We start from the raw sequence: 27,587 nt of genomic DNA, 5'->3' as shown, positions 1-27,587 counted from the left end.
GCATTCCTTCTGAGAGTAAAACGTTTAACCTAGTAATAACCTATTTACACAAGCATGTAGTACCATAGTTAGAACAGACTGCACTTACACTTTAAACAAAACAAATTACGATAAATTCTTATTATCTAGTCTTTCAAAATGTCCACTTAGCTGTAACTTGACTAAATTCTGTTCAAAGTACATAAATATTCTACTTATTTCCTGACTAAGCCTATTAGTCATGTCTGAGACATGTCACCTATGACACTGTAAGTAAGAATCATTTTTGGTTTTCTCATTTTTGAAGGACACCTTTTCTGGTTCTGACATGTGACTGGTCAGTATCTTTTTGGCTACTGGGTGCAGACTCAGAATACTGGTCTTCCCACTCCATGTTCATGGTCTCTTCTGGTGTTCTGATTTGATCCTCCTGTAGTGCCGGTGGTTGTTCCAGACTGTCCACAACCTTCAAGTCCTCTGCTGCTGCTGCTGTGGTGTATGGATAAAAATCCGATGCCTCTGCCCATATTTGGCCTTTGACCTCTTCACTGCTCGTTGGTTGTGGTCTGATGAAAGCTCTCCAGCCATTCTCATCTTCATAGCTCTGTTCTTGTTCCCTCTGTCCCTGTTTGTTGAATTTCGTTTTTCTTTTCTATGTTCAGCTAGTAAGTTCACTTTTTCCACTGGGATGAAGCTACACGGTGCTTCCTCCATATTACAACATACACTCAATCGTCCTAGAATGACCTTAGTTTCCCGGACCTACTTTTTTATTTAAATTGTGGACCAACACTCTGCATCCAGGATACCACTCTGCACCATAGGCCTTTTTGTCTTACAAGGTTTTTCTTCTTACTCCCTCTTTGCAGGCAGGCTGGCTGATAAGCTTCAATCATTCTTGCCAATCATTTCTCAGCATCGTCCGTGTGAGATGAGCTTTGATCTTTTGCAGTAAGCACGAACATGATATCAATAGGGAGCTGGAGGTTACAGCCAAACAAGAGGAAATAAAGCGCATACCCTGTGGCCTCACTCCGTGTGCGATTATAAGCATGGACCACCTTTGCCAGTGATGCTTTCCAATCTGTTTTAGTGGCCTCTGGTAGATTTCTGAGCATTGCCAGGAGTGTTAAATCTCAAATAGTCATTATGGTCTGGTCCTGGACCCTTTAACTCCACTTTATTGTTCAAGCTTAACTTATTTTTACACTTCTTCCCCTGGTCATAATGGAGTCTTGTGGGAAAACCAAACCTGCAAAATCTCCAAATATCTTCTTGACAGCTGTTTTGGTGGCTTTATTTTGGCAGGGGTAAGCTTGAGAAAACTACGTAAAGTTGTCCATGACAATAACAATAAGAATATATCCTTATCCTCCCTTACTTTTCTCCAGATGCAGGAAATCAATGGAAACCAACTTGAATGGATATGTGGCGGTGATGTGGAGAGTGGAGCTCTGGTCAGTTTATTAGGGCACTTGTTTTTCAGACGGCTACACACACGTGTGGTGTAATGCTCAACATCTTTCTGCATATGGGGCCAATAGAAGCACTCTGTGATGAAATTTAACCCACTTTCTACTCTTCTCATTACGTTTTTTGTACATAAGCTGGTGGAACTTTTTTCAGCAATCAGTCTATTCTTTATACTAGTCCATCATTGTTTATGTGTAGTCTTGGTTTTCTCCTCAACAGTGCAGCAATTTTATAAGTTATTATGGAGTCTTTTTCCAATGTCTGTCTGTCTGTCTGTCTGTTCATAACCTCAGGCAGTATTGCTTGTGTACAGGTTTCCATATACTGCTCCATATCCAAGGGCATGTGAGAGATACAGTCAGCGTCATTATTAACTCAGTACCTGATGCAGAGCTGGAAGTCATCAAGTTCAACTACCCACCTATGGGTGGTTGCATTCAGCTTGGCAGTGGTGAGCACATATGTGAGAGGGTTGTTGTTGCTGTAGACTGTCACTGAACCTCTCACATACTGTATGTCCCACTTCAGAGCCATGAACTCCAATTGTTCTGAGTGAAGGTGGTATTTTTTCTCTGGGGCTGATAGAGTCCGGTACCTGCATGTAATCAGAACCAGCTTCCCCTGTTGCCTCTGATGAAGCACTGCCCCAAATCCCTCTTGTGAGGTATTGTAATGTATGAAATATGGCTGCTTAAAGTCAGAACGCCCTGACACTGGCAGCTGGGAATGAAGGTCAATGACCTGGCACAGTACCTGCTGATGTTCCCTTGACCACGTGACTGGATGACATGATGGCGGCTGATCTCCACTGTTTTTCCTGTTTTTGCCATGTTTTACTCATTTGTGCTTTCCTTTCACAATTTTGTCTAAGTAGAGGAGGTAATGAAGAGGCTTGAATATGTGGGAAAAGTTTGGGATATAGCTGCGATAATATGAAATGAATACAAGCCTCCCTAAGAATCTCACCGGGTTTTCTCCCGGGAAAAAGTTTCACACTCCTGAGGAGCTGTTTGACCTGATGCTGTTGTGCTGGAGAGAGGTCATTGATGGGAACTGGGGGATGCGAGCCATCTTTATCACGATTCACTGTTTCGTTTCCTTGTTCTCTCTCCCTAATCTGTCTTACTGGTATTTCTCGAGTCTTTTTATTTACTGTTTGTGCTGGATTCTTTCCCACTGGTTCTGTAGGTAAATGGTAAATGTTTTGCATTTGCATTTGCTTTTCTACCTATTGGCACTCAAAGCTCTTTACACTGCTTCTCATTCACACTCACAATCACACACACTCATACACCGATGGGGGAGCTGCTATGCAGCTGGCCAACACTCACCAGGAGCAAGTAAGTTAAGACACTCAAAGACACTTCAACATGTGATCGGAGGAGCCGGGGATTAAACCAACAACTGCGAGATTGGTGGACAACCGCTCTACCTTCCTGATTGTAACTGTGCAATAACATCCATCCTACTGCAATTGTTTGTTTGTTTGTTGATTGTATACTTATTTGCACTGAATACTTACTTTTTTTACTTAATCTTGTACAGAAATGTTTGCTGTACATCTGCTAGAATAGTCACAATAATCTCTTCAACCGCTTTTAGAAAGGCTGCAGTGTTTTTGCAGTCCAGTCAGTCAGAATGCTGCACTGAAAGCCTCAGTAACCACATGGGTCTATATCTGTGTCTAACAGATGTTCCACTAGATTGTAACCACTGATTGGTTTGTCGGCTACACCATTTTCATTAGCTACTAGCACTGCAACTAAGAGCTCTAGCTCTGTGGTGTGAGCTGATGGTAGCTTAAATGTAACTTCATCCCACCCAGAGCAAGGAATTGTGGAACGTCCACTTTATTCTCCAAATGATGGAGTAAGTGACAAGTTTGTAAACATCTGTAGAATTCTCCCTGTTTTTATCTGCTGATGGTGCTGGTGTTACGGTGCTAGCCAGCATTTCTACCTGTGGCTTATTCCTCAGGCTCTTTCTGGTCGTACATCCACAGGATAGATGACAGCTTTGTCCACATGCAATGGTCTCGCTCCTCTTCTGTGTTGTTTTCCTGGCAATTTCTGCAGCTACATTCCCTGCTTACTCATAGCAGCTAGAGACTTAGAGGACCCATGAATAACTTTTTAAAAATGTCTTGCGGGCATTAGGGGAGAACTGTTCTTGCCCAACGGCGGCTGCAATATTGTCTCAAGGACTGGCTATTTATTCACCTGTATTTCTCTCACTTTGAGGTCTTTCTGATTTTTGTTGTTGTTGCCACCCCCATTCAAGGCAGGATGCTTCATTAGTCTTCATCAGTGTTTTTTTTGAGCTGATACAGTACACTGCCACTAATCGGTCCAGTCTGTACAGCATTCAGGAACTTCTACTGGTGCCTGTGATGACAGAGCCAAAGTAGTTCTGCATCTTCTCTACTCTACAGTTCCCACTACCTGCCCGCTGGCCTTCATACCTTTCATATTTTTGTATCAGCTGACAGACTACTCCAGAGACAAGGCCATTTATACATGTGAATATTGTTTTTATAAATAAAAACTTTTGAGGCCTTTTGATAACTATGGCTTTTAAGAATTCGTCATTGATGCCATTTAATTCGTTTTTTTGTTTTTTTTTTGCGACTGTGGCACAGGAAGGTAGAGCGGTCTTCCACCAATCCCGCAGTTGTTGGTTCGATCGTCCGGTCACACGTCAAAGTGTCCTTGAGCAAAACAATGAACCCTACCTTAGTTGCTCTTTTGGTGAGTGGCCAGCTGAATAGCAGCCCCCCCCCATTGGTGTGTGAGTGTGTGTGTGATTGTTAGTACAAATGTGTTAAACTTTTGTTGCATAGTGATATTACGGGGCAAATGATCACACAATAGGATCATAGCATACATGTACATTTCAGCTGCTTTAATAAAGATACATGGTCATCATTTATAAACATTTAAAATTTGGCATGATAATGCTGGTATATGCTGTAACATCTAAAAACAAATTTAAATAAAATAAATCAGTTTTATTATCTGTCTACTGACCTTTGACCCCTTCTCTCTGTATGCAGGTCAGGCCGCCAGTGAACCAGATGAGACCCTACTAAGTGCAGAATCTGGTAGGAACAGCATGGGAGGCCTAAAGTCTGTCCTTAAAGATGCTGTGTCGCCAGCCTTCGGAGCCACCATCATCATCATCATCACGGTCATCATGTCTGGCAGTGCCTACCTCTGCTTTCTCAAGTATGTCTGTGCTGGCTGTTGCAAGCCCATGCAGGTGGCTCCTGCTGTGGATATGGAGCCCAACAAGATTGAGGAGCAAGTGTAGGGAGGTGGATAAACTGAGCAGCAGAACAGAGAGAGAGAGAGAGAGAGAGTCCAAGACAGGGGAGAAAAATTGGTGTGTTTTCTTTCCATCGGGTTGTAATTCTGGCCATGTCAAAATACACCTGCCAAGGATGCTACAAATAAATGATTCTTTCATTAAGTGCCCTCCTTTCTGGCTGGTGCAAATCTGTTACTCTACCAGACAGTGTGTCACATACAGCTCTTATAGGCTCCAGCAGGATCATCCGATGCATGCAAGGCCACTTTTTTCTCTGGCGAATCCCTGATTTCTGGCAGTGTAAACAATCTGGATATCTGCACAGGCGACTGAATCGAGGACTCAGTCTCATACTGATAAGACCGAAAAAATTAACTTTGGGCAGACTGTGTCAAATCTGACTATCACTATTTATATCAGCCAGATATGTCATCAGGCTGGTCTAAAAAAGTGATTCGTTTAGTTTGTTCCCTCAGAGGAAGAAACTATCAGTCCTGTTTGATATCAAGATGTCCCACATGGCAGGAACAAGGCAGGAACAAGGCAGGTCAATCATTCCACAGATCACTGCTGACCGTCAAGAGCTGCATACTAACCCTGCTGACAGGACTTGCATCACCTAAATCAGCAATTCCTTCATAAATTGATAATGAGCCTGAAGACCATCAGTATTAACACAGTGCCATCTTCAGATAAAATATGTTCTTGACTGTCTTGTGCTATTGATTTCTTGTGCTCAGCAAAGTATTGTTGGGAAAATGTGGTTATAGTATAAAACATGGTATTTGTGACCAAGTGGCAAATAGCAACCAAAGGCTAAAACAAATAAAGGCCAGGGAAAGACATTAAGTATGGGTGAATATAAATATATTTTAATCCACTCTCGGGCCTTTAATTTAGAACAGGCTTAGGTTTTAAGCCTGCAGTGACAAACCCATTCTGTTTTGCAGGAGTCAGGTCTATGTGTCATCAAATAAATGGGCTGGAATCAGCATATATATAAAAGCAAGGGCTAATTTTCCTGTCTCATGCTTTGAGCTGGTTTGTTGTTGTGAAGCTGTAGATGCCTTAATAGAGACTAGAGACTCTTTACTAGAGAGTCTTACTGTACATTAGTGCTTTTAATCTACTATCAACGACACCTCTGCAGCGTTTGCAAATAAAAGGAGGCTTTGCTGTTCATACACATTCGTCTTTTCTGGAGATTTTGCCCAAGATTTTGTCTGAATCCTTATTCAAGAGAGGTTGGAATCGATTGATAAGTGTTTGTGGTAGAATATTGTTAAATGGGGTTAAACTGTACCTCGGCAACAATGTGTTAAAAGTTAGGACAAGTTAGGACAGTTTTTCCAAAACTCTGATGTAGGAGTTTAACTTTTGTCTCCACCATCGTCCGTCCCTCCACTCTGCACACAGTGAGAGAGGAAACCTCTGGAAAAGGAGTTTAACCACAAACGTTTAATGTGAGAAGTGAACAATATAGGTTGACTTCATAATGTTATAACAACTTATTAAAAAAAAGTTTCACAGATTCACATACAAGGAAACATGTTGCTATTAGGAATTAGTTTTTTAAACTTTACAAACGTATCAGTCAGTTATTTATTTAAAGAGCTGTCAGGCAAAGGGGCTACTACAGCTACTGTATGAGATACCTCTATCAAAAGCAAACCCCAAAACTAACATCCAATATATTTCCATGTCTGGGAGACTTTCCTAACCTACGCCATAAAATACCCAGAGGGTCAGTAAAACCCTAAATGCTTCCACGCATAGTTAAGCTGTATGTATTGCTGATTTTCTCTTTTCTTTTTGAATTTCACTGCTAAAATACCCAAACAGTGCAAAAAGTTGTATTTTGAGGTTACTGGTTTAAAACTGTAATTTCCAACAATAATAACAATAATAAGGTTCAAGGCTATTTTTTCATTGTACCATATAACAAATGCTCAAAAATAAAATTCAATAAAAAGCTGGAGATTGTGCTTGATAAAATTGTATAGATAAAATATGTATCATATTTTGCTTTTGGTCCTGTTTGATTTAAAGCAGCTGTTTCTTTACTGCCACTGTCTCTAGGCCGAACACCATCGCTGGATTCACCACCGTCTTGAACATCTTTCCTTTCATTCTTGCTGATACTCTTTTATTTTTACTTCTGCTCCCTGTAACCTCACCGTTGCAATTGGGTCCCTCTAATTCTCACACACGTATTCTGTCTTGTGGCAGCTAAGTTTCATTCTTCTGTTTTCCCGTCTAACCTCATCTGTCAGTCTGTCCATCACCACAGCAAACAAGAAGGGGCTCAGAGCTGATCCTTGATGCAGACCCACCTCCACCTTGAACTCCTCTGTCACACCTACAGCACCTCACCACTGTCTTACAGCTCTCATTCATGTCCTGCACCACTCTAACATACTTCTCTGCCGCTCCAGACGTCCTCATACAATACCACAGCTCCTCTCTCTGCACCCTGTTGGACGCTTTGTTTGCTCTTTTTCGGGCAGCATGTGGTAAAAAGATTCATGCCTGGATTATTTTTGTCTTAATTTTTAGGAAAAGGTAACAGTTACAAAGAGAGTCTTTCAGATGGCCACATAAAAATCCAGCTGTGTGGTCACCCACCACTACAGATTGACATTTTAATGTGTGTGGCTACTGAGAGGATAGCACTGCTGCCTTGCAGCTAGAAAGTCCCCATTTATAATCTATCTACTGTCTGTGGTCTTTGTCTGTGGAGTTTGTGGGTGATTATGGCGCAGGAAGGTAGAGCGGTTATGCACCAGTGTCACAGTTGTTGGTTCAATCCCCGGCTCCTCCGGTCACATGTCAAAGTGTCCTTGAGCAAGACACTGAACCATAACTTAGTTGCTCCCGGTGTGTGTTGGCCAGCTGCATAGCAGCTCCCCCATCAGTGTGTGTGTGAGTGTGAATGGTTGAATAAGAAGCAGTGTAAAGCACTTTGAGTGCCAATAGGTAAAAAAGTGCAGAACATTTACATGTTCTCCCTTTTCTTGCATGAGTTTCCAGTTTCCTCCCACAGTCCAAAATGTATGTTAGGTTTATTGGTGACTCTAAGTTGCCCGTGTGAATGTTGCTGAGGTAAAACAATATTTAATTATATTCTACCACAGACATTAACAATAGACACAAACAAGACAAAAACTTCAGCAAAGACCCACCTATGTGAACAGACCTCACACATACACGACGCAACGTGCAGATGAACAGGACCATGCATTTGCAAGTGTAGGAAAAGGGGAGAGGAGAAGAACATTAAAGGATGAAAGTACAGAAGTACAAAATAAAGAAACAGAAGTAGGTAGTAGTAGTTTACTCAGTTAACAAGTACATGCTTTAAATGTTTGAAGGCATATGTACATGTACTTCACTAAGAAAATGTGTATGTGTAAAATAAGTATTACATTTGAAGCTGTTAATAACATGGATGCAAAAGTCTGGTCCAGATTTGTTCGACAACCTGAAAATGATCCAAAATGTGAATTAACATTCATTTGCTGTCAGTAAAGTCTAAATGTCTGTACTAGGACTGGTGTGTGTGAGGTAGCTTTTATTTATCATGCTTCATGAGCTGCTTCCATGTGGTGTTTTTGCACCTGTGTACAATTATTGTGAGTGTATGTGGTGTCAGATCATTAATTCTAGACAACTAGCTGGAACAAACTTCAGCACACTCAGCTGCTCTTGTCTTATTAACACTGTCCTGCAGGTATGTTTTACAGGCAAAGAAACATTAATTAATTTCAAGAACGTCTGGTTGTTACATATTTCATCTATTATATATATATATATTTCATCATATTTTTCTTCATTCACAATGTAGTCACACTTCAGTAATAAAGCACCAATTCTTGCAGTTCTCTGTTTGCTTACAGTATTTAACACTTGTGCTGTGTGGGAACCTGTATTTTCTAACTTATGCTTATTTGTGAGCCTTTTTTTTAGGCTGATGAATGCAGAGCTGTTGGGCTGTTGGGCAACAGGACACCATCTGAGTGGACATGAACATGATTTGGTCCAGACTAGAAATTTTACAGTATTATGAATGAGCCTGTTCTGCATATGTGCTGTTTTAGTATCACCACTGCCCACTTATCACCATTTAAATAATGTCTTTTTAGCTTCGTTATATTTCCGAAACTGTACCACTTACTGTAAAATGAAGTGTCTAAGGTGAACGCAGACCAGTGTCCAGGCATGTGAAGAGGTAGAGGAGGCTGCACAGCTTGACATAGTATCATCCACAGATGATATTTTTAATAATGAGGCTCCTGTAGCTGGCTGTGGGTCTACACGTTGATCAGAGACCAGCACTTCCAATAGGTCTCAGTGGCTATGTCCACTTTGCTCCCCTCCACACTGAATCTGAACATCTTTCACTGCTGTCTGCCTGCTCTGCTGCAGTGCCCACACATCTGGAAAACACTGGTCTCAGGCAAATGCTTCATCCAGCACCTTTAGCATTGGGCAGGCTGGGATTGTTTCTACTCCACTAGAACACACTGCTAAGACAATAGCCGATGAGCACACATCACTGAATGTTGTGGTATGTGTTAAGATTATATATAGTTATGTCTGATAAATTAATACAGCAGCACGAGTTGTACTGGTGTTGGTCATACAATGGTCCCTTGTTGAGCAAGGACTCACTAAGCCTGTCAGTGTAAGACAGCCAATAGGAACAAACACTGACTCGTGTGTCAAATTGAGGAAAATGCTGCCAATGGAGGTTGAGCTAGTAGCACAAAGACAAGGCCAGTGGACACCCTCAAGTGGGCGTGGCGTGCTGTGTCCCAACTCTAAGCAACCTGAAGGAGTGACATGAGACACTTAGGTGTACACTGATCAAACTGTGAAATCATAAGGCAAATGTGGTTATTTGTGTACATTGAGGGTGACGAATGAAAAACGACTGACGGCCAACAAATAGAAACTCACTCCAAAGGACAACAAACCACTAACCGAGCGCAAACAAACAGACGAGGCAAAAGTGTGAATTGGAACTTAATATTACCAACAGAAAATGATGGGAAAACTAATGATTAATAAGTAGTAATAATTAACTAAGAAGGGTGAGCACATACAAAAACATTCCGGACTAAACAAGAGGGCGCACAAACCTGGTCAATAATATAACACGTACTGACAGAGATAAACAAACCTAAATGCTAAAACAGAATCTAAAAAAACAGGGATAAACAAGTGACCAAACCTCAGAAACCAGGCACCAGTATGGAGTTAATTCTGTGAAATAAATATCTGTATCTGTACTTTATGATTTATAAATTTAGATGAAGAGGAAATAAAAATTGAAGTTGAGTATTTGTGCAAAATCACATTTGTACATTTTTGTGCACAAAGACACTCTTTCAAGTACAAATCTTAATTTACCCATTTGTGGATCTCGAGTTGTGCATTTGCAGATCTTGTATCTTCTCACACATCTTTTCAAATTTTATATGTGATGCAATACTTATTTGTCCAATCTTGATCATCTGTAGGTCTCATCCTGTGGATACAAACACTGTTCACCACACAGATCTTTTTGGCACTTTCCAAGAAGAAGTCAACACATACTAGCTGTTCCTCCAGCCAATCAGAGTGCTGTTACTTTTAAACTCTGACTACTTGATGTAAACAGGATGGAGCTAACATGCTACCAGGACCATCTCTTCTAATGTGCAGGTGAGTTCATATTTAACAAACTAAACATCCTGATGGAGTATGGATCCCTTTACTGTGCCCTGACAGTATTTCAGCCTTCAAAACCAGCAAAGCCCCATCAGAGCTCCACTTTAGGGATGTCATCATACTGTAAATATATGTAAATGTATTGTATGAAAACGTATAGTGAGGATTTCATCATAGTACAGAAACAGCACTGGTAAAAGTCACCAACGATCTTCTCAGATAATGGAATAGTCTCTATACTTGTTCTGGTTCAAACTGCAGCCAGGATAAAAGCTTATAGAGGCTCAGGCAACTATTATATATGTATTTTCATTTGGATAAATATATATAAATAAAGTTGAATGGAACGTTAATAATGCTGTTGTTTGATAGATGAAAGACAAAAAAGTTATTGTCATTGCAAAAGTGGATCCTAATTAGGTAACAGTGCTTAGCTACCTACCATGATCATTAAGTTCAGGGAATTTAACCAGAATTCTCAATCTAAACTTTTTAACCATATGAGACTAAGCTTTTCTCGTGTTTAAGTCACACACAATTCTGGGTTTCTGTGGACCACTCTGCATTTGTATGACAGCTTTAGAAGAAGTGTATTCACATGTAAACTGAGTGGCATTACATGCACTAATAAAGCCTGTATTTAAAATAAAACTTAAAGTTTAAAAGTAACGGTGCACAGCAAATGAAAGCGTTTGTTTGTCTACTAGATGGGTGGTAATATAGTGGTGTGATGTCATGTGAAAACTATCAGTGTAGGATGATGTGATTCTCACAGAGAACACATAGAAAATGGAGACACATGAAATCACACACCACACAGGAAATAAGCTCTTTTTAAACTACATTTTATTACAATGACAGAAACAATCAACACTTGCATGAAGATGCACAACTTCATCAGCAGAATCTTATTCAAGACTGATCAGGTCCTTTACAGGGGAAGTGGTGATCAGGCTTTCATTCTCTCTGCTAAGTCAGACAGCACACATCAATGAACAGAGGACATGGAACAAAGCAAACTGAGAGCTGGAAGCAGGTGGGAGTTTGTTTTGGTTTTTATAAAAGTGATTGTGCTTGTGTGCGTCAGAGTGAAACTGGAGAGGAAAACTAGACACACGTACATGATGGAGCGATTTTGTTTTCAAAACACAAATTAAGAAACATTAGCAATAAGCTATACATTATTAGTGTAGAGCCACGATACACGGCAGATGGTCCCAGCTCATCATGTGATTTTAATGCAGAAAACTGCATTCCAAGCCAAATCTGTTGGTCATTTTATGACAGGATGATATTAGGCTTCTGTGTATATGTTTATGTGGCTGCCATCATTAGGGACCTTCCCCTCTACTCTCCAGCTCTCAGTTTATTTTCAGGATCTACATTCTAGTGTTGGCGGAACAGCCTCCGTCTCTGTTGGGTGGTGAGTTAGGGCCGCGTCCGCACTCATGCTGGTGGTTTCTCTTTGTGCTGCAGACAGAGGCAGAGAAACAGAGAGATTGAATGCAGAGATCAAAGAATGGATTGATTTCCTCTTTAAAAATCTCCTCCAAAATAATTAACTTGAAGATTCCAAAACTCTAATTTAGTCTCTAAACAGCATCTGTGGGTTTACGCTGGGTTTTGGGGTTTTTCCATCTGTATGTGTAAAATAACACTGGATTGGAACCTTTCATAATCCAACGTCTCCTAATCCAAACAAACAAACAGACAACAAACAAACAGGTTTCTGTGGTAGAATAGAAGATTGACACTCATCTAAACTGCATCTTATTGTTGCTCTTCCTATGGAAGAGTTCAGTGGCCCCCATGTGGAGGATTAGCAACCACAGATATTTATCCACATTACATTACTGGATGGAAACACAAATTATTTATTATTATAATATTATTTATTTATTATTTTTTTAAACAAAGAAACAAAAGGTCAGAGGGACAGAGTCTAGTCTCATTACTGCTGGTGTTTATCAGATTCTCCAAAACCCCTGCTCTGGAAAACCAAGCTGGGCTTTAGGCTGTGTAGCCTGAGTATCCTGCATAGCAGGTGTATTATATTGTGGGGAAATGAAAAAATTATCAGCAGTGCTGCACATGGTACATCAGCTGAGCTGCATCAAAAGTTCTGTATAAAGCAGCTGCAAATGTTGGCAAGATTCATGCTGATAAGTGTCAGTGAATAAAGTCAGGGAATTAATTCCCCAGGCTAACAACTGCTGGGTTGCAGTTCATTTCAATGAAAGCACATTTGCAAACCATACATATGCAAATCTGAATAGGCTCAACTGGACACACACACACACACAGACACACAAACACACACGCACACACCTAATTTAAGTACTTGCTACTGTGCGGCTGCTATGCTCTACTCACTGTTGGCGCTGTGAAGCTAGTCCTGTGTCTGACCATGCAGACCCTCCTGGTGTGAACAGTACAACATTGCATACTAAAGGAGTCATGGACTTATAAATATGTCTTGGTGAAAATGACATTTACAAATAAATGTCATTTTCACCAGTAACATACTACCAACAAAAATGACTCTTTCTTAGTTAGAACCATGTTTCTCGAACTGTGTTGGAGCTAATACAAACAATGTGAAAGTTTCTCTAAAAGTACGATTCTCCATTCTAAGATCATTTTAGTCTTCCGTCTTGCATTCTGAATGCATTATTGGACGTCTACGAAGCGAATCAATATTTTCACGTGAGTTGTGGATCAATGTAAAAGCTGCTGGTCATAGTACCACACACTAATTATTCTGCAATAAATAGGACTAAAGTGCAGACTTCAGTAGCATGCTTTACTCACTTTTTGCTTTAAAGGTTTATAATTCTACTGCTTTGCTTCAGCCTGTCTGCTGTCCTTAGGTGTCACCGTCAACTACATGATTGGCATCAAACATGAGACACACAAGGTGGTAAACATAGCTGAGGATTTAGGAATTACCTAATATATATTACTGTTACAGATCAGTCATATTATTACTAGTTACTTTATGGAGTAACACATTCAGAAACCAGATTGTTATTTGTTCTTTTAACAAGACACAAGGAAACATCTCTGCCTCGCTGCCAGGCTGTTTAACTATTCTGGTTCAGTTTGGGGGCAAATAAAATACAGTATTTTCCCCCAAAAAGCTGAAAACTATTATGCATTTAGAAAGCAGTTGTTCATTCTGTCATTGCTCAGATTCCCCATCTCAGCATGGTGCATTTCAAGAACTATCCTTCTACATGTTTTATGAGTTTAAAAAACATGATACGCTCCATTTGGATTTGTGAGTTGTTGTTTTTTTTTGTTTTTTTTACTCAAGTAAGTTTCCTTTTCAGTAAAGTTTTAGAGGTGCAATATCAACGGCTTTCCGCTTGTCCCTTCATGGCATCGGATGCCCTTCCTGCTTCCCCTTGCATTTTCTATATCTCATTAAACAAAACAAAAAAAAAAAAACAGTAAACATTTTACTGCACCATGTAAGGTGGTGAGGTAGCATGTTCATGTTTTTATAAATTCCATTGGAAGCCCTGCATGTGGTTCACCGATGCTGACTCTTCAATGATTTGCACCAAACTCACCTTTTGCCTGGCTACATGATCGGGTTGTTATTTTCTCTGGCTGGGCCTCTCCTCTTACTGCAGCTCGGATCCTCCGGACCACGTACCTACAGGCTACAAAAACACCAACAAACTTTGTGAATGGAGGCTCTTCTACTAAAGTCACCATCTGATATAGCAAATTAAATTCTTTTCACATTTTATTTCTTATATATAGCTTAACTTAACACAACAAGTTATAATGTATTTTCTATGATAATGATAACAATTACAGTATTACAATGCAGGGCATTTAAACAATTTCACATATTCAAAGATCCAGAATTTTTAATTTGGGAAAAGAAAGAGTTTGTGTGCTTTAAAAAAAATATGTTGACACCACAGTGAATAGTGACAGAGGCTGAACATCAGTAGTGGAGATGTATCGTTGTATTGTTGTTTATAGCGTTTGTGTGTCAACTCTTAAAAAAAACAATTTATTTAAAAAACAATCCTTCAAGAATCACCAGAATGTTAGATTTCAGATCTATTTGTATAACAGCTTTGTAGGTAATGTATTGAATCACTGATTTGAAATTTGACAGAAAACCTTAGAAGACGGGGCCTAATAGAAAGACTAGAATCCAGTGATTTTAACTCATTGAAAAGACTAGAAATTACACAATTTTGGCATCTTGAGCTTCATTTTATAAAGTTAGAAAAACGCTATATTACGTGCAGACCATTTACCATTTAAAAAGATTAATTCTTCAATGTTTCCGCCTAAAACCGCAAAAGAGATTAAAGCGACTTTGAAATACCAGGTTTTCTCAGCTTTTATGATAAACATTCAAAAATGTACAAGAATAATACAAGTTCTTATATAATCTTGTTCTTTCAATAAGTCTGAGCTGAAACTGCAGGACATTCAGTGAAAAATGCTGAGTCACTGTGACTGTGGCTTTATTTTTACTTCCTACACACACGCGACACTGAAAATCTAATTGTGACGATGTGTTTTTTCAGCTTTATCTCATTGTTTTCTGTGCCGTCAATTCATTGTCATTGACCTGCGCTAGAACACGAGGACTCACCATTGATGATCAGTCACACCATCTCCCACAGGTGTCTACAAATGTTCCAAAGATCAAGCGTCTGTGCAGGGTTTCAGGAGCAAAGCGCTTTCTGTCTGTCTGTGTTTCCACTCACGCGTCGTCTGTAACCGGACGTCTGCGTCAATAACAGGATGACCCCTCCCCTAAAATACCTGACACAGCCCATCTGCTCTGAGACATGAAAGGAGGAGTCACAGCGGACTTTCCTGCTCTTATCACGGTCACTGTTATTACTGGCGTCTCTGTGGTAACTGTGGCAAATAAATACTGATTGAATACTGTTCCCCGACTAACTAAATTATACAGAAACCAAAAACGACCACAAGAGGTCGTTTTTTTTTTTAATCATTAAAACCTAATAAAAGTTAAGACTACTCCTCTTACAGAACAAAACCCCAAAACTATTAAATGTGGATTATTAAATATCAGATCTCTCTCTTCTAAATCTCTGTTAGTAAATGACTTAATAAACAATCATCAATTCAATTTATTCTGTCTCACTGAAACTTGGTTGCAGCAGGAAGAATATGTCAGTTTAAATGAGTCAAACCCCCCAAGTTATATTAATTATTATGTTCCTAGAAGCACAGGCCGAGGTGGAGGAGTTGCAGCAATCTTTCATTGTAGCTTATCAATAAACCCTAGACCTAAACATAGTTATAACTCATTTGAGAGTCTTACTCTGAGCCTTTCACACCCAAACTGAAAAACACAAAAACCACTATTATTTGTTATCGTGTACCGTCCTCTAGTCCCTTATTCAGAGTTTTGGAAACCCCCGGTTTCTGTTCAGCACTGTAGCCAGGCTGACTAAGAGCCATAGTTCTGTTGAGCCTAGTTTTCCCTTAACTCTGAGCAGAAATGACTTCATGACTTTCTTTATGAATAAAATTGTAGCTATTAAAGAAAGAATCGACCAGATTCTTCCCCCAAATATTACAGCTAGATCTTCATGTACAGCAGTGCTAGAATCATCAATAACACCCCAATTCATCCTAGACTGCTTTTTAGCCATAGATCTTGCTAAACTAACTTCAGTTATTACCTCATCTAAACCAACAACCTGTCTGCTAGACCCTATTCAAACTAGATATCATAAATCTATCTTTAGAAACAGGCTATGTACCACAGGCCTATAAGGTAGCTGTAATTAAACCACTACTTAAAAAACCCTGTCTTGACCCAGGTGTTTTAGCCAATTACAGACCAATATCTAATCTCCCCTTTATTTCTAAAATAATTGAAAAAGTAGTCGCAAAACAATTATGTGATCACCTTCATAGGAATAATTTGTATAAAGACTTTCAGTCAGGATTTAGAGTTCATCATAGTACAGAAACAGCATTGGTAAAAGTCACCAACGATCTTCTCATGGCCTCAGATACTGGACTCATCTCTATACTTTTTCTGTTAGATCTTAGTGCTGCATTTGATACCATTGATCACAACATTTTATTACAGAGACTGGAACATGAAATTGGAATTACAGGAACTGCACTAGGTTGGTTTAAATCTTATCTATCTGATAGATTTCAATTTGTTCATGTTAATGATGAATCCTCCATGCACACAAAGGTTAGCTATGGAGTTCCACAAGGCTCTGTGTTAGGACCAATACTTTTTACTTTATATATGTCTCCTTTAGGCAACATTATTAGAAAACACATTAATTTCCATTGCTATGCTGATGATACCCAGTGTAGAGGTGATCTTACTCAAATCTGACGTTCCAGCAAATACTTAACTCACAGAAGTAGCAGAACTCGGTAAGAAACCGTGTGCCTCCACAGCACTGAACCTTTCTCTTCTGCCTTGTTGTTGTCCAAACCACCTTGTAGTCAGTTCCTCTGCTCCAGCTACTGTGTCACGTCTGCTACCTTCAGTAGCTGAGCTGAACAGCATTACTCTCGTAACAAAATCTTTGCATGCATTGTTCCCTTAAATCACTGGACAACCAACGTAAACTACAAAAGCAACCATAAAATGAAACTCTAAAAGATAAATGGCATCACTAATGACATCATCAGTATACATAAACATAACATAACACACAATACAGTACAGTTCACAATACACAATACATACTACATAAAACGAAAAACAAAAACTGAGGAAACCCTTGGTTGGGTCATACACCCAGCTCTATCTATCTATGGAACCAGATGAAAATAATCAGTTAATCAAGCTTCAAGCCTACAAGACATAAAGGCCTGGATGTCCCACAGTTTGTTACTTCTAAACTCAGACAAAACTGAAGTCATAGTATTTGGGCCCAAAAATCTCAGAGATATTATGTCCAACCATATTGTTACTCTAGATGGCATAAGTCTGGCCTCCAGTACTACTGCAAGGAACCTTGGAGTTATGTTTGATCAGGATCTGTCTTTTGACTCACATATAAAACAAATCTCTAGAACAGCCTTCTTCCACCTACGGAACATTGCCAGAATTAGGAGCATCCTGTCTCTAAGTGATGCCGAAAAACTGGTCCATGCATTTGTTACTTCTAGGTTGGACTACTTTCGGGTTGCCCCAGTAACTCCCTACAAAGTCTGCAATTAATCTAATTGTCTTCTCAGCCCACAATTGTCAGAGAGGGGGCACTACAGCAAACATGCTTGTAAAGAGAGGAAACAGCATCTGGCAAAACACAGCTGATTGTTTTGTGTTAAGACAACAACACAATTTTATTTCAGTGTCACCGATAAGGAAAAAAGTGGAACCATTCCAAATCCACTTCACTGATGCTAACAGTCATCCACTGTGGCAAAAGCTGTAGCTGAGGTCATGGAAAATTAAAATGATGATGCACCTAAGAATTAGTATAAGTATTGTTTGTGATGTCATTGGCGAGTGACACCTTCCTTTTCATCCACAATTCTAATGTTTGCCATATGTCCTATGTGGAATATGGAGATCAAAAGAGAACAGGATAAAAATTGGGAATAGAATGTCAATCTTCAACAAATAATTAGCAACATTCTGAGTTTAAGTGAAAATACCTGTTTTTCCTGCAATCAAGTGAGAATATTGTGGGAATTAGTAAGTCAAAATACTCTACTGTTATATAACAATACTGTGAGGTTACTTTTAGAATTAAGTGAGAATAGATGGAGAAGAAGCACTCAAAATTCTAGAAATAATAAAAAAAAATGTTTGTTGTTTTTTAAGTCCAGGTGCTACATATTTATTTTAATTCTCTTTTGCCTTCTTTTCTGTTGCAGTTTTTTTCTTATCATTTACACTGTTACTTTTTTCAACTTTATTCTGAAGTTCAATCAGTGCTTCAAAACTCTGAACTTTGAACCCTGCGTTTTTCTCAAGATTTGCATTGATATTGCATAATGTGAAATACTTTTTAAAATGTAAATGTCACAGAGGTCAGTGTGAGAAACAGATAAACAGCATAAACAGGGCCTTAAAACCTCTGAAAATATGAACCTCCATTATTGTTCACATTTACTATAACATTTCTGGAGACTGACACCTGTCAGTTCTAGCTATTATATATCATATTTATGAAGTGCCTAATTTGCATGTGTTGAATATATGTTGTAATCAACTTCATTATGTGATGGAGTACTGTTCCATAAATGGGACACTACTGTATATGGGGAACCTAGCATGTAAGCTTTCTGAACAATGGACATTTTAAACATCTCGCAGCATCTTGCAGCAGCATCAGTCTACAGGAAAACACAGAGCTGTCTTTTCTAAGGGGACAGACGTCCTTCAGAATCTGCAGCACCATTGCTAAGGAAATGTTACGAGAGTACAAGGACTGATTTTGACAATTTCAGAGCAGTTTTAAGTTTTTGTTGAATCCTTAGGCCAAAGTGAGAACCACCATACAAGCAGTTAGACAATATCTGCAGGACACAGGAGCGTAGAAGAAAATATGGAATCAAACACATAACCTGTGGAGCAGCAACTATTTCCTCACGAGATTTTTATGTGACGATATTTTTATTTTTATTCAATCTCACTGTTGAAACTGTTACCTACTTAGCTTATGTTTCTTTCACTGTTGACTTGTCAGCCTGTAATAACGCTTTTAAATTTGTTGGAATATGAGCTGCGTCTTCTTGTCTAAAAAAAACCTTTAATAATTATATGGCACTTACCGAATTGCTTCAATACTGTTGAGAATCAAAAAATGCCTCATCATATAATGTGTCCTCAGCATCACTGAGCCAATAAGCAGGCAGCATTCAACACTGACGTGTTCATAGTACATTGAAAGTATTTGTACTTTGTTAACTGAATGAAAGAGAGGAATAGTAGAATAGTTGACTGGAGCAAGAAGCAGCAAAGATTAGTAAGAGTGAAGTGAGGAGGACGTTGAAGAGGATGAAGAGTGGAAAGGCAGTTGGTCCTGATGACAAACCTGTGGAGGTATGGAAGTGTCTAGGAGAGGTGGCAGTAGAGTTTCTGACTAGTTTAACAAGATCTTGGAGAGTGAGAGGATGCTGAGGACTGGAGGACAAATGTACTGGTACCAATTTCTAAGAACAAGGGAGATGAGCAGAGCTGTGGCAACTACAGAGGAATAAAAAGAGTATCAGCGAGAATGAAAGGAAAGGTGTTCAGGATTTGTTCAGTGAATATATATATTTTATAAAATTGGTATTGGAAAAACGTTGGTTCCAAACCAGCATCAAAGTCAAGGTATTGGTACTAGTATTAAAATTTTTTTTAACAATATCTAGCTCTATGTGTATGGTAGAAAACTAATTTTATGTTTGTATCTTTAATAGGCAGCTTAGAGAGCGTTACTGATCTTGCGGAAGAACAGCAACACAGAAAAGGAGAACTGACCCTCCTGTGACGACAAGGATCAGGGACAGGGGGTTGCAGATGGCTGGCTTTCTGGATAACGTCCGCTGGCCAGAGTGTGACTGTATCGACTGGGGGGAGCGGAGGAATGTTCTGGCTTCTTTCGTGGCTGGAGTTCTGGTTAGTGATCTTAGAGGTCCACTGACTGCATAACATAAAATAATCAGATGCTTTATGAAGAATAAGGAAGTAAAATCTGAAAGTTTAGGCTGAGCATTCTAAATTTACATTGCAGAGTCTGTGTTTAACCAACTCTAGCTCTGTAGAAAAGTAAACCCACATTGACACACTAATGTAATCAGATCTGTCTATATTTAAACAGTGACACAGTTTCCATCATGTTGGCTCTTTACACAAATGAAGTGGATTTGAAATTAGATAATCAGGATGTGTGTGGACTTTCAGCCTTAATTTAAACTGTTGGTCTAAAATGTGATTGACTATGCTGTAATTACAGATAGTTTTATTTCTTTAGTGGCTGAAACTAATAACACACAAAGGAAAGATTATAGAAAAAAGTATATTGCAGTTATATCCTCCAGCTTATAGACTTTTATGTTATATTGTAAAGTGCCTTGAGATGACTTTGTTGTGAATTGGTGCTATATGAGTAAAGTTGAATTGAATTGAACCTTGAAAAACAAAATTGTTAAGGAGACAGAGAATGATTGTATATGTATGGCCAACAGCAAAAATATATATTATGTGTGAAGTTTGTTATTCTTAGCTTTTATAGCTTGTTTGCACTGAATAATACAGAGGAGCATTTGAAAATATCAAATGTTAAATTGCCATCACAGCATTGCTCTGAAGAAAATCCACTTCAGTTATTTTCCTATATGATTCAGCCGTAATAAAAACCATCAATCAATATATATCTGTATATTTCCTCTATTCTGTCTTTCTGCTACCTCCCCGTTACAAAGAAGGCAAGTCAGCTAATGTATAACTGCATCTCATCTCAATTATGTCCCCTTACAGTTCTTCACAGGCTGGTGGATTATGATTGATGCAGCAGTGACCTATCCAGCCCAGGAGAAAATGAACCATGCCTTCCACACATGTGGTGTTTTCTCCACCATAGCATTTTTCATGTAAGTGCAAAACAACCTGTGTTGTAGACCTGTTTCCTAAAGGGCTTAAACAGAGAGTTTGAACCCAAATATGTCACCAGCTATGGTTTAATGTTGGTTAGCCAGTGTGCTCACACAGTCATTTCATTTATATGGACGTAACAAATTTACAATCAGCTTTCTCATGTAAGCCGTTTACTTAACTGTCATGTATAAAGGAAACTTCTTTTTTGCAGTCGACCTACAGTATTAGGGAAACTGGTTTGCCTTAATTTCTCTTAAGGAGCACTAATTTGTCTTTCATGTGTCAGGAGTCTAAACAACCATTTGCACCAGACAAAAAGGCTGAATGAATGAACTGCCCTGTTCACACATCAGAACAGCCTCCAAGTCCAACTAAAATTATAACTAAAACAGTGTCAAACAGAAAGACAGTGAAAGGAGGGGCCATGGGTGAAGTGTGTGATATAGTATGAGATATGACAACAGATCCTACGTTTTCTTTAACTCTGCCACAATGATGTTATGAGTGTCTTTTTTTTAAATCCTCTAATTTCAGTTTCATCCACGTGAAACAAAACTAAAGTTATTTTATTACCATATAGTTAGTTTAGATTGCAACAAATCCCTCTTGAGCAAACACCAGGTGACAGCGGAGACGAAAAACCTAACTGTCCTTTAAATGGAAGAAACCTCCAGTGGAACCAAGCTTAGAATGGATGGGGTGAGTGGACAGTGGAGAGAGGTCAGAAAAGAAGAGAAACAAAAAGTAACAAACACCACTGCTGGACAGGTTGATAGCTATACATTTAAAATACAGTTTCAAAGCCAGAGATATCTGCAGAAAGGCACAGAAAGAGGGAGTATGCTCCCAGACAATATGCTCCCACTTTTGTGGTCATCTTGGTGTATAGATGTAAGGACTTTCTGTAATTGAAAGGTTGGGATACAGAAGGCCGCAGGATCGAATCCAACCCCTCCAGATGTGGCCCCACCTAGCCACCAGATGCCATTCATGAAAATAAAAGCTGAGAGCCTTTTATTTTTGATTTCAGGATCAATGCTGTATCGAATGGCCAGGTGAGAGGAGACACTAATGGAGAAGGCTGTCTTGGCAGGACAGGTGTGTTCTCTAAATGTGTGTATGCTTATTTGTAAAATATAAAATATAATATATGCATGACTGTACAGAAACAGTAAAAACTAAGAAATTCATTTTAAAAATGGATGTAAGCTTTAAAAAGACATGACATAAAATAGTGCCATGTCTTTTTATAGTTTAACTGTCCTTGAGCAAGACAGTGAACCCCAACTTAATTGCTCTCAGTGACTTTTGGCCAGCTGCATAGCAGCTCCCCATCCGGTGTGTGAGTGCGAATGGGTGAATGAGAAGCAGTGTAAAGCATTTTAAGCACCAATAGGTAGAAAAGCTCCATGAGTGCAGACCATTTACCATTGGACTACTGGGATAGAAGATTAAAAAGTGGTAGTGTATTATTTTGCTGCACTCCAGCACAACCACACATGGTGTGAGAGAATGGTACAGGTGCAAAGCAAAACAAAGTATGAATGTGATATTCTAGAAGTTGAGAAAAAGAAAAATGTCAAAATAAGAAAACAGACAGAAACACAGCGATGTGTGAGAGACAGGCAGTGGCACTGCTGAACAAATTTTGGCAAATTCTTGATAAATTATCTTATTATCATGACAAAACGAACTTTGTCCCCGAGGTAACAAGATAATTATCCAGTTACCAGATGACTGCATAAATGAAATACTGTAATTGTGTCCATAGCCATTCTAAAACAATTTATTGTATCCATTTTAAGTCCTAGTCATACCATGATTAAAAGAGGCCACTGCAGTTTAGTTCATCGTCTCTAATACCATTTTCCATTCCATAACTGCAACATTTTTAGCATCTTATTGCCTCTCAAATGTAAGTTTTGTAAGGTAACAAAATATGATGATTGTCCAAATCCCCATTTATTTGGTTTTCTTGTAATCATCCTACATTTTCTATTTTGGAGAAGTAGGTTTAGCTATCAGCCAAGTTCTAAAAAACCTTAATGTCAAGCCCTGCTGTTTTTATTTTATAGAAGCCTATACAGGCTGTAATATAGGCACAGATAACCTTCTTCACCTTGACTGGCTCATAGTCAAACAGCTGACACAACTGACTTTTAGGCTAATGAAAGTGATTAGCATGACTTCGTCTTTGCAGGAGCTCGTCTCTGGCTGTTCACTGGCTTCCTGATGATGTTTGGTTCACTCATCGCCTCCATCTGGATTCTCTTTGGTGGCTTTGTGGTTCCAAGTGAGTATCCCTCTACTTGAACATCCTATTGTGTTCATATCTTATAATATTCCTTCTTTACTCCACTTTGTAAAAAGTATTTGCTCCCTTGGAGTAGACATCCCAGCACATTAAACATAAACATAGCAGATCAACATAGCACATTTTCTATCAGATGACCAATATCTGATACTAAACAAACAAACAAAACAGCTTTTTCGAAACTGAGGAAAGAGGGAAATAAACGCATTGCAGAAACACTATTGAAATGTCCTGTTAAGAAAGAAGCCACTGGTGTACTGAACATAAACGAAATAGGTCAGCAGGTAAACTTCAGCTGAAATGACTGGTGAGAGTCAATGACTGGTGACTGGTGTTTCACATGAATGGCATGTGAAAGTGTCATGTCTGGAGGAAACAAGGCACCGCTTACCACCTCATCACTACAGTAAAGCATAGTGGTGGCAGCATCATGCTGTGTGAATGTTTTTCAGTGGCAGGAACTGGGAGAATAGTCAGGATCAAGGGAAAGATGAATGCAGCAACGTACAGAGACATCCTTGATGAAAACCAGTTCCAGAGAGACTGGACCTCAGACTGGGGCTGAGGTCATCTTTCAATAGAACAACCACCCTAAGCACCAAGATAACAAAGAAGTGGCTATGGGACAACTCACTGAATGTCCTTGATCTCTGGAGAGATCTGAAAATGACTGTCCACTGTCCGCTCCCCATCCAACTTGATGGAGCTTGAGAGGTACAGCAAAGAAGAATGGGAGAAACTGCCTAAAAATAGGTTTTTAGTATGATACTCAAAAAGACTTGAGGCTGTAATTGGTGCTAAAGGTGCGATTATTTGATTATGTGATTATTTTCTTTTTAATAAATTTGCAGAGATTTCTAACAAACTTCTTTCACGTTGTCATAATTGGGTATTGTATGTAGAACTTTGAGGAAAATAATGAATTGAATCCATTAGGAAATAAGGTGGTAACATAACAAAAAATGAGGTGCTGGGAAAACTGCCTGGATGCACTGGAAAGTGTTTCCTAGTGGTTACCATCAAGTGAGTCACTTTTCTTAATAAGATGTACTCCGTCTGTTCAAACTCAAACTCATGATTATGATTCAGTCATCCTCATAAAATGGTTCCATCTTCACTCTTTTTAAAGACACATAAGCATCGATAAAATGCCTTATTGACTTTTTAATTCCCCTTCCAGCTTATCCTGTGAGTTCAGTGTTGCCACAGCAGATCATTGTCCGCATGTTGATTTGGTTAAGTTTTTACGCCGGATGCCCTTCCTGACACAACGGGCTTGGACCGGCACTGCACAGCTGGGGAAGGGAATGGGCTGTTAGGGGTCCAGTGTCTCGCCCAGAGACACACAGAACCACTGACCTTGTGGTCCGTGGACGACTAAGGACGACCTTACCAACTGAGCCACAGCCGCCCCCTAGATGCCTTGATGACTGATTTTTGTTTTCTTCATTTTTCAGAGAAAGAAGTGGCACCTGGTCTGGCTGTTTTCTTTCAGAATGCTTTCATTTTCTTTAGGTGAGAACAACATGACATGACAAACTACCTTTAGCATATTTAGCAACTTCATAACACTAGAATTGGACTCAAATCCATGCTAACATGCTGCTCTTTTTAGAAAACATATTAAAGCAGCTCCACTATGCTGTATAGAATTGTATTTTTTGTTAGAATTACTGGCCAAATGATGATTGTGCACTGTCATACTTTTTAGAAAGATTTCAGTCTAGCGAATATGAAAAGGTTTGGTCATTGAGCTCTAAGAGCTTCTCAGTGTTCATCATTTAAACAGATGTATCATAAAGAGCACAGTATGCCCGGGGATGCATTGCAACTCCATGTTATTTCCAGTAATAGTTGCAACTTAAGTAATTTTAACTGAAAATTCTGTATCGTGATGTCATTCTCCCACCACACTTGTAACAATCCGTCATAACCTCTGGTCTCTCAACCTGAACCGATTGCAAAGGCAGTCCGTGCAGCCACGGCCGGCCTTTGCAATAAACTTTTATCCTGTCTGGATAGTCTCTGCCCCATGTCTTTGAGACCTGCTTGTCCCTCAGCGTCTAATCCCTGGTCAAAGAAGGACAGGAGGAAGCAACGCTTGTAGGCAGAGAGAGAAGAGGAAAGCCAAGAGTGTGTTTAAACTTCCAGGTGGAAGAGTAGCAAGGCTCGAAGCTTAGGAGAAGGGTTCAAGTTGTTTTACCATGGGTCGGATTGTTCTAGAGGTGAAAAAAAGTATCAAAAGTAGGTGACTGGTGTGGAGCAGGAAGTAGCAAAGATTAGTAAGAGTGAAGTGAGGAGGACGTTGAAGAGGATGAAGAGTGGAAACCTGTGGAGGTATGGAAGTGTCTAGGAGAGGTGGCAGTAGAGTTTCTGACTACTTTGTTTATCAAGATTGATTTGCTGTGGTGACCCCAGAAAGGGAACAGCCAAAAGGAAAAGAAGTGGTCCAATATTTACTGGAAAGTCCAGGAGAGCTTTACGATACGAGTTGCAACTGAAGGAGGTCAGTGTGAAAACCCTATAGGCCTTATCCAAAAGACCGTTTTCATCATATGCGCCTCTGAGCAACTTTCCTAGGAATATTCATTTCCTAGGAAAGTTGCTTGGCATGTTTCCATCTGGTGTCTACTTCACACAATAAATCCAGGGTTGTGACATGACAGCAAAAACATTCTGTGCTGAATCACAGATGACACATAAGGCTGTTAACTCAAAGAATGGTTCTCTCTCATGTCACTTGTCCTCTTGACGTGCAAAACTAACACAGGCTTTCTTTCTCTCTGTAGCACTCTGATCTACAAGTTTGGCCGCACTGAAGATTTATGGGGTTAGTCTGACTTACTGCTGACTGTTTTTCACAGAAATACACTGTCGTCTACTTTAATGGTATCTTATCAAACATGAGGTAATGTGTTGAGGGTTACAGCGTTACAGCATTGTCGGGTATAAATATACTATGGGGAGCTTGTGAAAGGAAACATGCCACAATAGAACAAATACCTTTCTGCTGTCTCAAGCTGCACAGAAATCTGATTCAGTACATGTACTGGGTTATGTTTTTTTAAAATGAAAGATTAGTGTTTCTCTGAGGGTCTGATTCATAATCAGGTCGGTTTCCTCTTGACAGATACTGTATGACACTGTCACTCTGCCCCAGGTGTGTTTTTTTTTTTAAACGTCCTATTCGATCTTCTTGTACTTTATATTTGTTTATACCAGTAAATGTCCTGTAAAGCCAGATGTAAGTATTCAGTTGCATGGGATGTTTTCAGTAGCATTTTAATTAGAAAATCTTGTGAAGCAATCAGACTGGTGTACTAACAGTATTAAAGGACTTGTTCTGCACTTGTCGGACTATTTCCACTTAGCCATGTTGTTTTAACTAACATTTAGGCCTCCTATGAAAGGCAAATGGTGACTGAGCATCCACTGGTCTACACAAAGCATTGGTTACTAGAGCCCACATTCTCCCAAACTGGTGCATTCATAATCACAGTGTAGTGGCACAGTGAAGCAGGTCATTGCCATGCAGTGTTCACGGTGGAGACCTGGCAAAATGACATCTGCTCACACAGAGTTAGATCCAGAGAGCAACACAGTTACAGCTTTACTTTAATGATTTGGCTTCCACAATCCCCAGGATTGTGGGAAAGGCGAGCCTCACTCAAAACACCCTTACAGCAGAGAATCTACACTGTTGCTCATGTTTGCCCACAGGCTTCTACTGCACTTCTGCACATTTACATGTTGGAGCACATTTCTGTTATAATGTGAAATATTTAAGAGATGTTTGCCACATACGTTTAAAAAGAACATTAATACATCATTAATCATGGCTAACTTCTTAGGCATTACTGATGGTAAGATGAAGATAAAGAACAAGCAAAAAACTCTTCATAAAGACTTTGGAGTGTTTTCACTGATCTCAACCCCAACCAAAAACAAAAAGAGTTGGATGAAGAGGGAAGTGGTTAGCAATTAAAGTTAAACTCATATTTGTATTATATCTCCAAGGCTCTTAGTTAGAATAAACACTTACAGTAATTAAACTTTACTAACAACCAAGTAACAACTAATGCTAACGTACCCTTCTAAAGGGTTACCAGGTTAATGTCCTTAAGTACCAGGAAGTGAGTCTTAATTAGGTATTTATGAAGGTCTTTTAATAAACAAGCTTTTAAAAATGAATGTAGAACTGAGACTTATGTTAAATCACCA

General features: G+C 39.3%; 1 protein-coding gene and 1 long non-coding RNA gene across 3 annotated transcripts; one reads left to right on the top strand and one right to left on the bottom strand.

The window, feature by feature from the left end:
• Positions 1–11,299: 11,299 nt before the first annotated feature.
• On the bottom strand, positions 11,300–15,258 carry LOC137133486 (uncharacterized). The gene is made up of 3 exons (XR_010915246.1): positions 15,098–15,258; positions 14,046–14,138; positions 11,300–11,940 (listed from the first exon to the last, which is right to left on the bottom strand). It is a non-coding gene; the product is annotated as an uncharacterized lncRNA (long non-coding RNA).
• A 4,678-nt stretch (positions 15,259–19,936) lies between these two features.
• LOC137133485 (transmembrane protein 50B-like) lies at positions 19,937–26,714 on the top strand. Of its 2 annotated transcripts, XM_067517150.1 has the most exons (6): positions 19,937–20,074; positions 20,936–21,048; positions 22,083–22,150; positions 23,253–23,345; positions 24,824–24,881; positions 26,156–26,714. In XM_067517150.1, exons 1-6 carry the CDS (start codon positions 19,976–19,978, stop codon positions 26,199–26,201), a joined length of 477 nt encoding a protein of 158 aa, XP_067373251.1. In that variant the 5' UTR covers positions 19,937–19,975; the 3' UTR covers positions 26,202–26,714. The 2 variants fall into 2 exon arrangements, with proteins under 2 accessions (XP_067373251.1, XP_067373250.1); XM_067517149.1 differs by lacking the exons at positions 24,824–24,881; positions 26,156–26,714 and adding an exon at positions 23,819–24,229.
• Positions 26,715–27,587: the final 873 nt, after the last annotated feature.

The sequence above is a fragment of the Channa argus genome, chromosome 9 (genome assembly GCF_033026475.1).
Source record: "Channa argus isolate prfri chromosome 9, Channa argus male v1.0, whole genome shotgun sequence".
Classification (NCBI taxonomy): Eukaryota; Metazoa; Chordata; class Actinopteri; order Anabantiformes; family Channidae; genus Channa; species Channa argus.
Note: the sequence above shows the minus strand (reverse complement) of the source record. Positions and strands in the feature narration are given on the sequence as shown.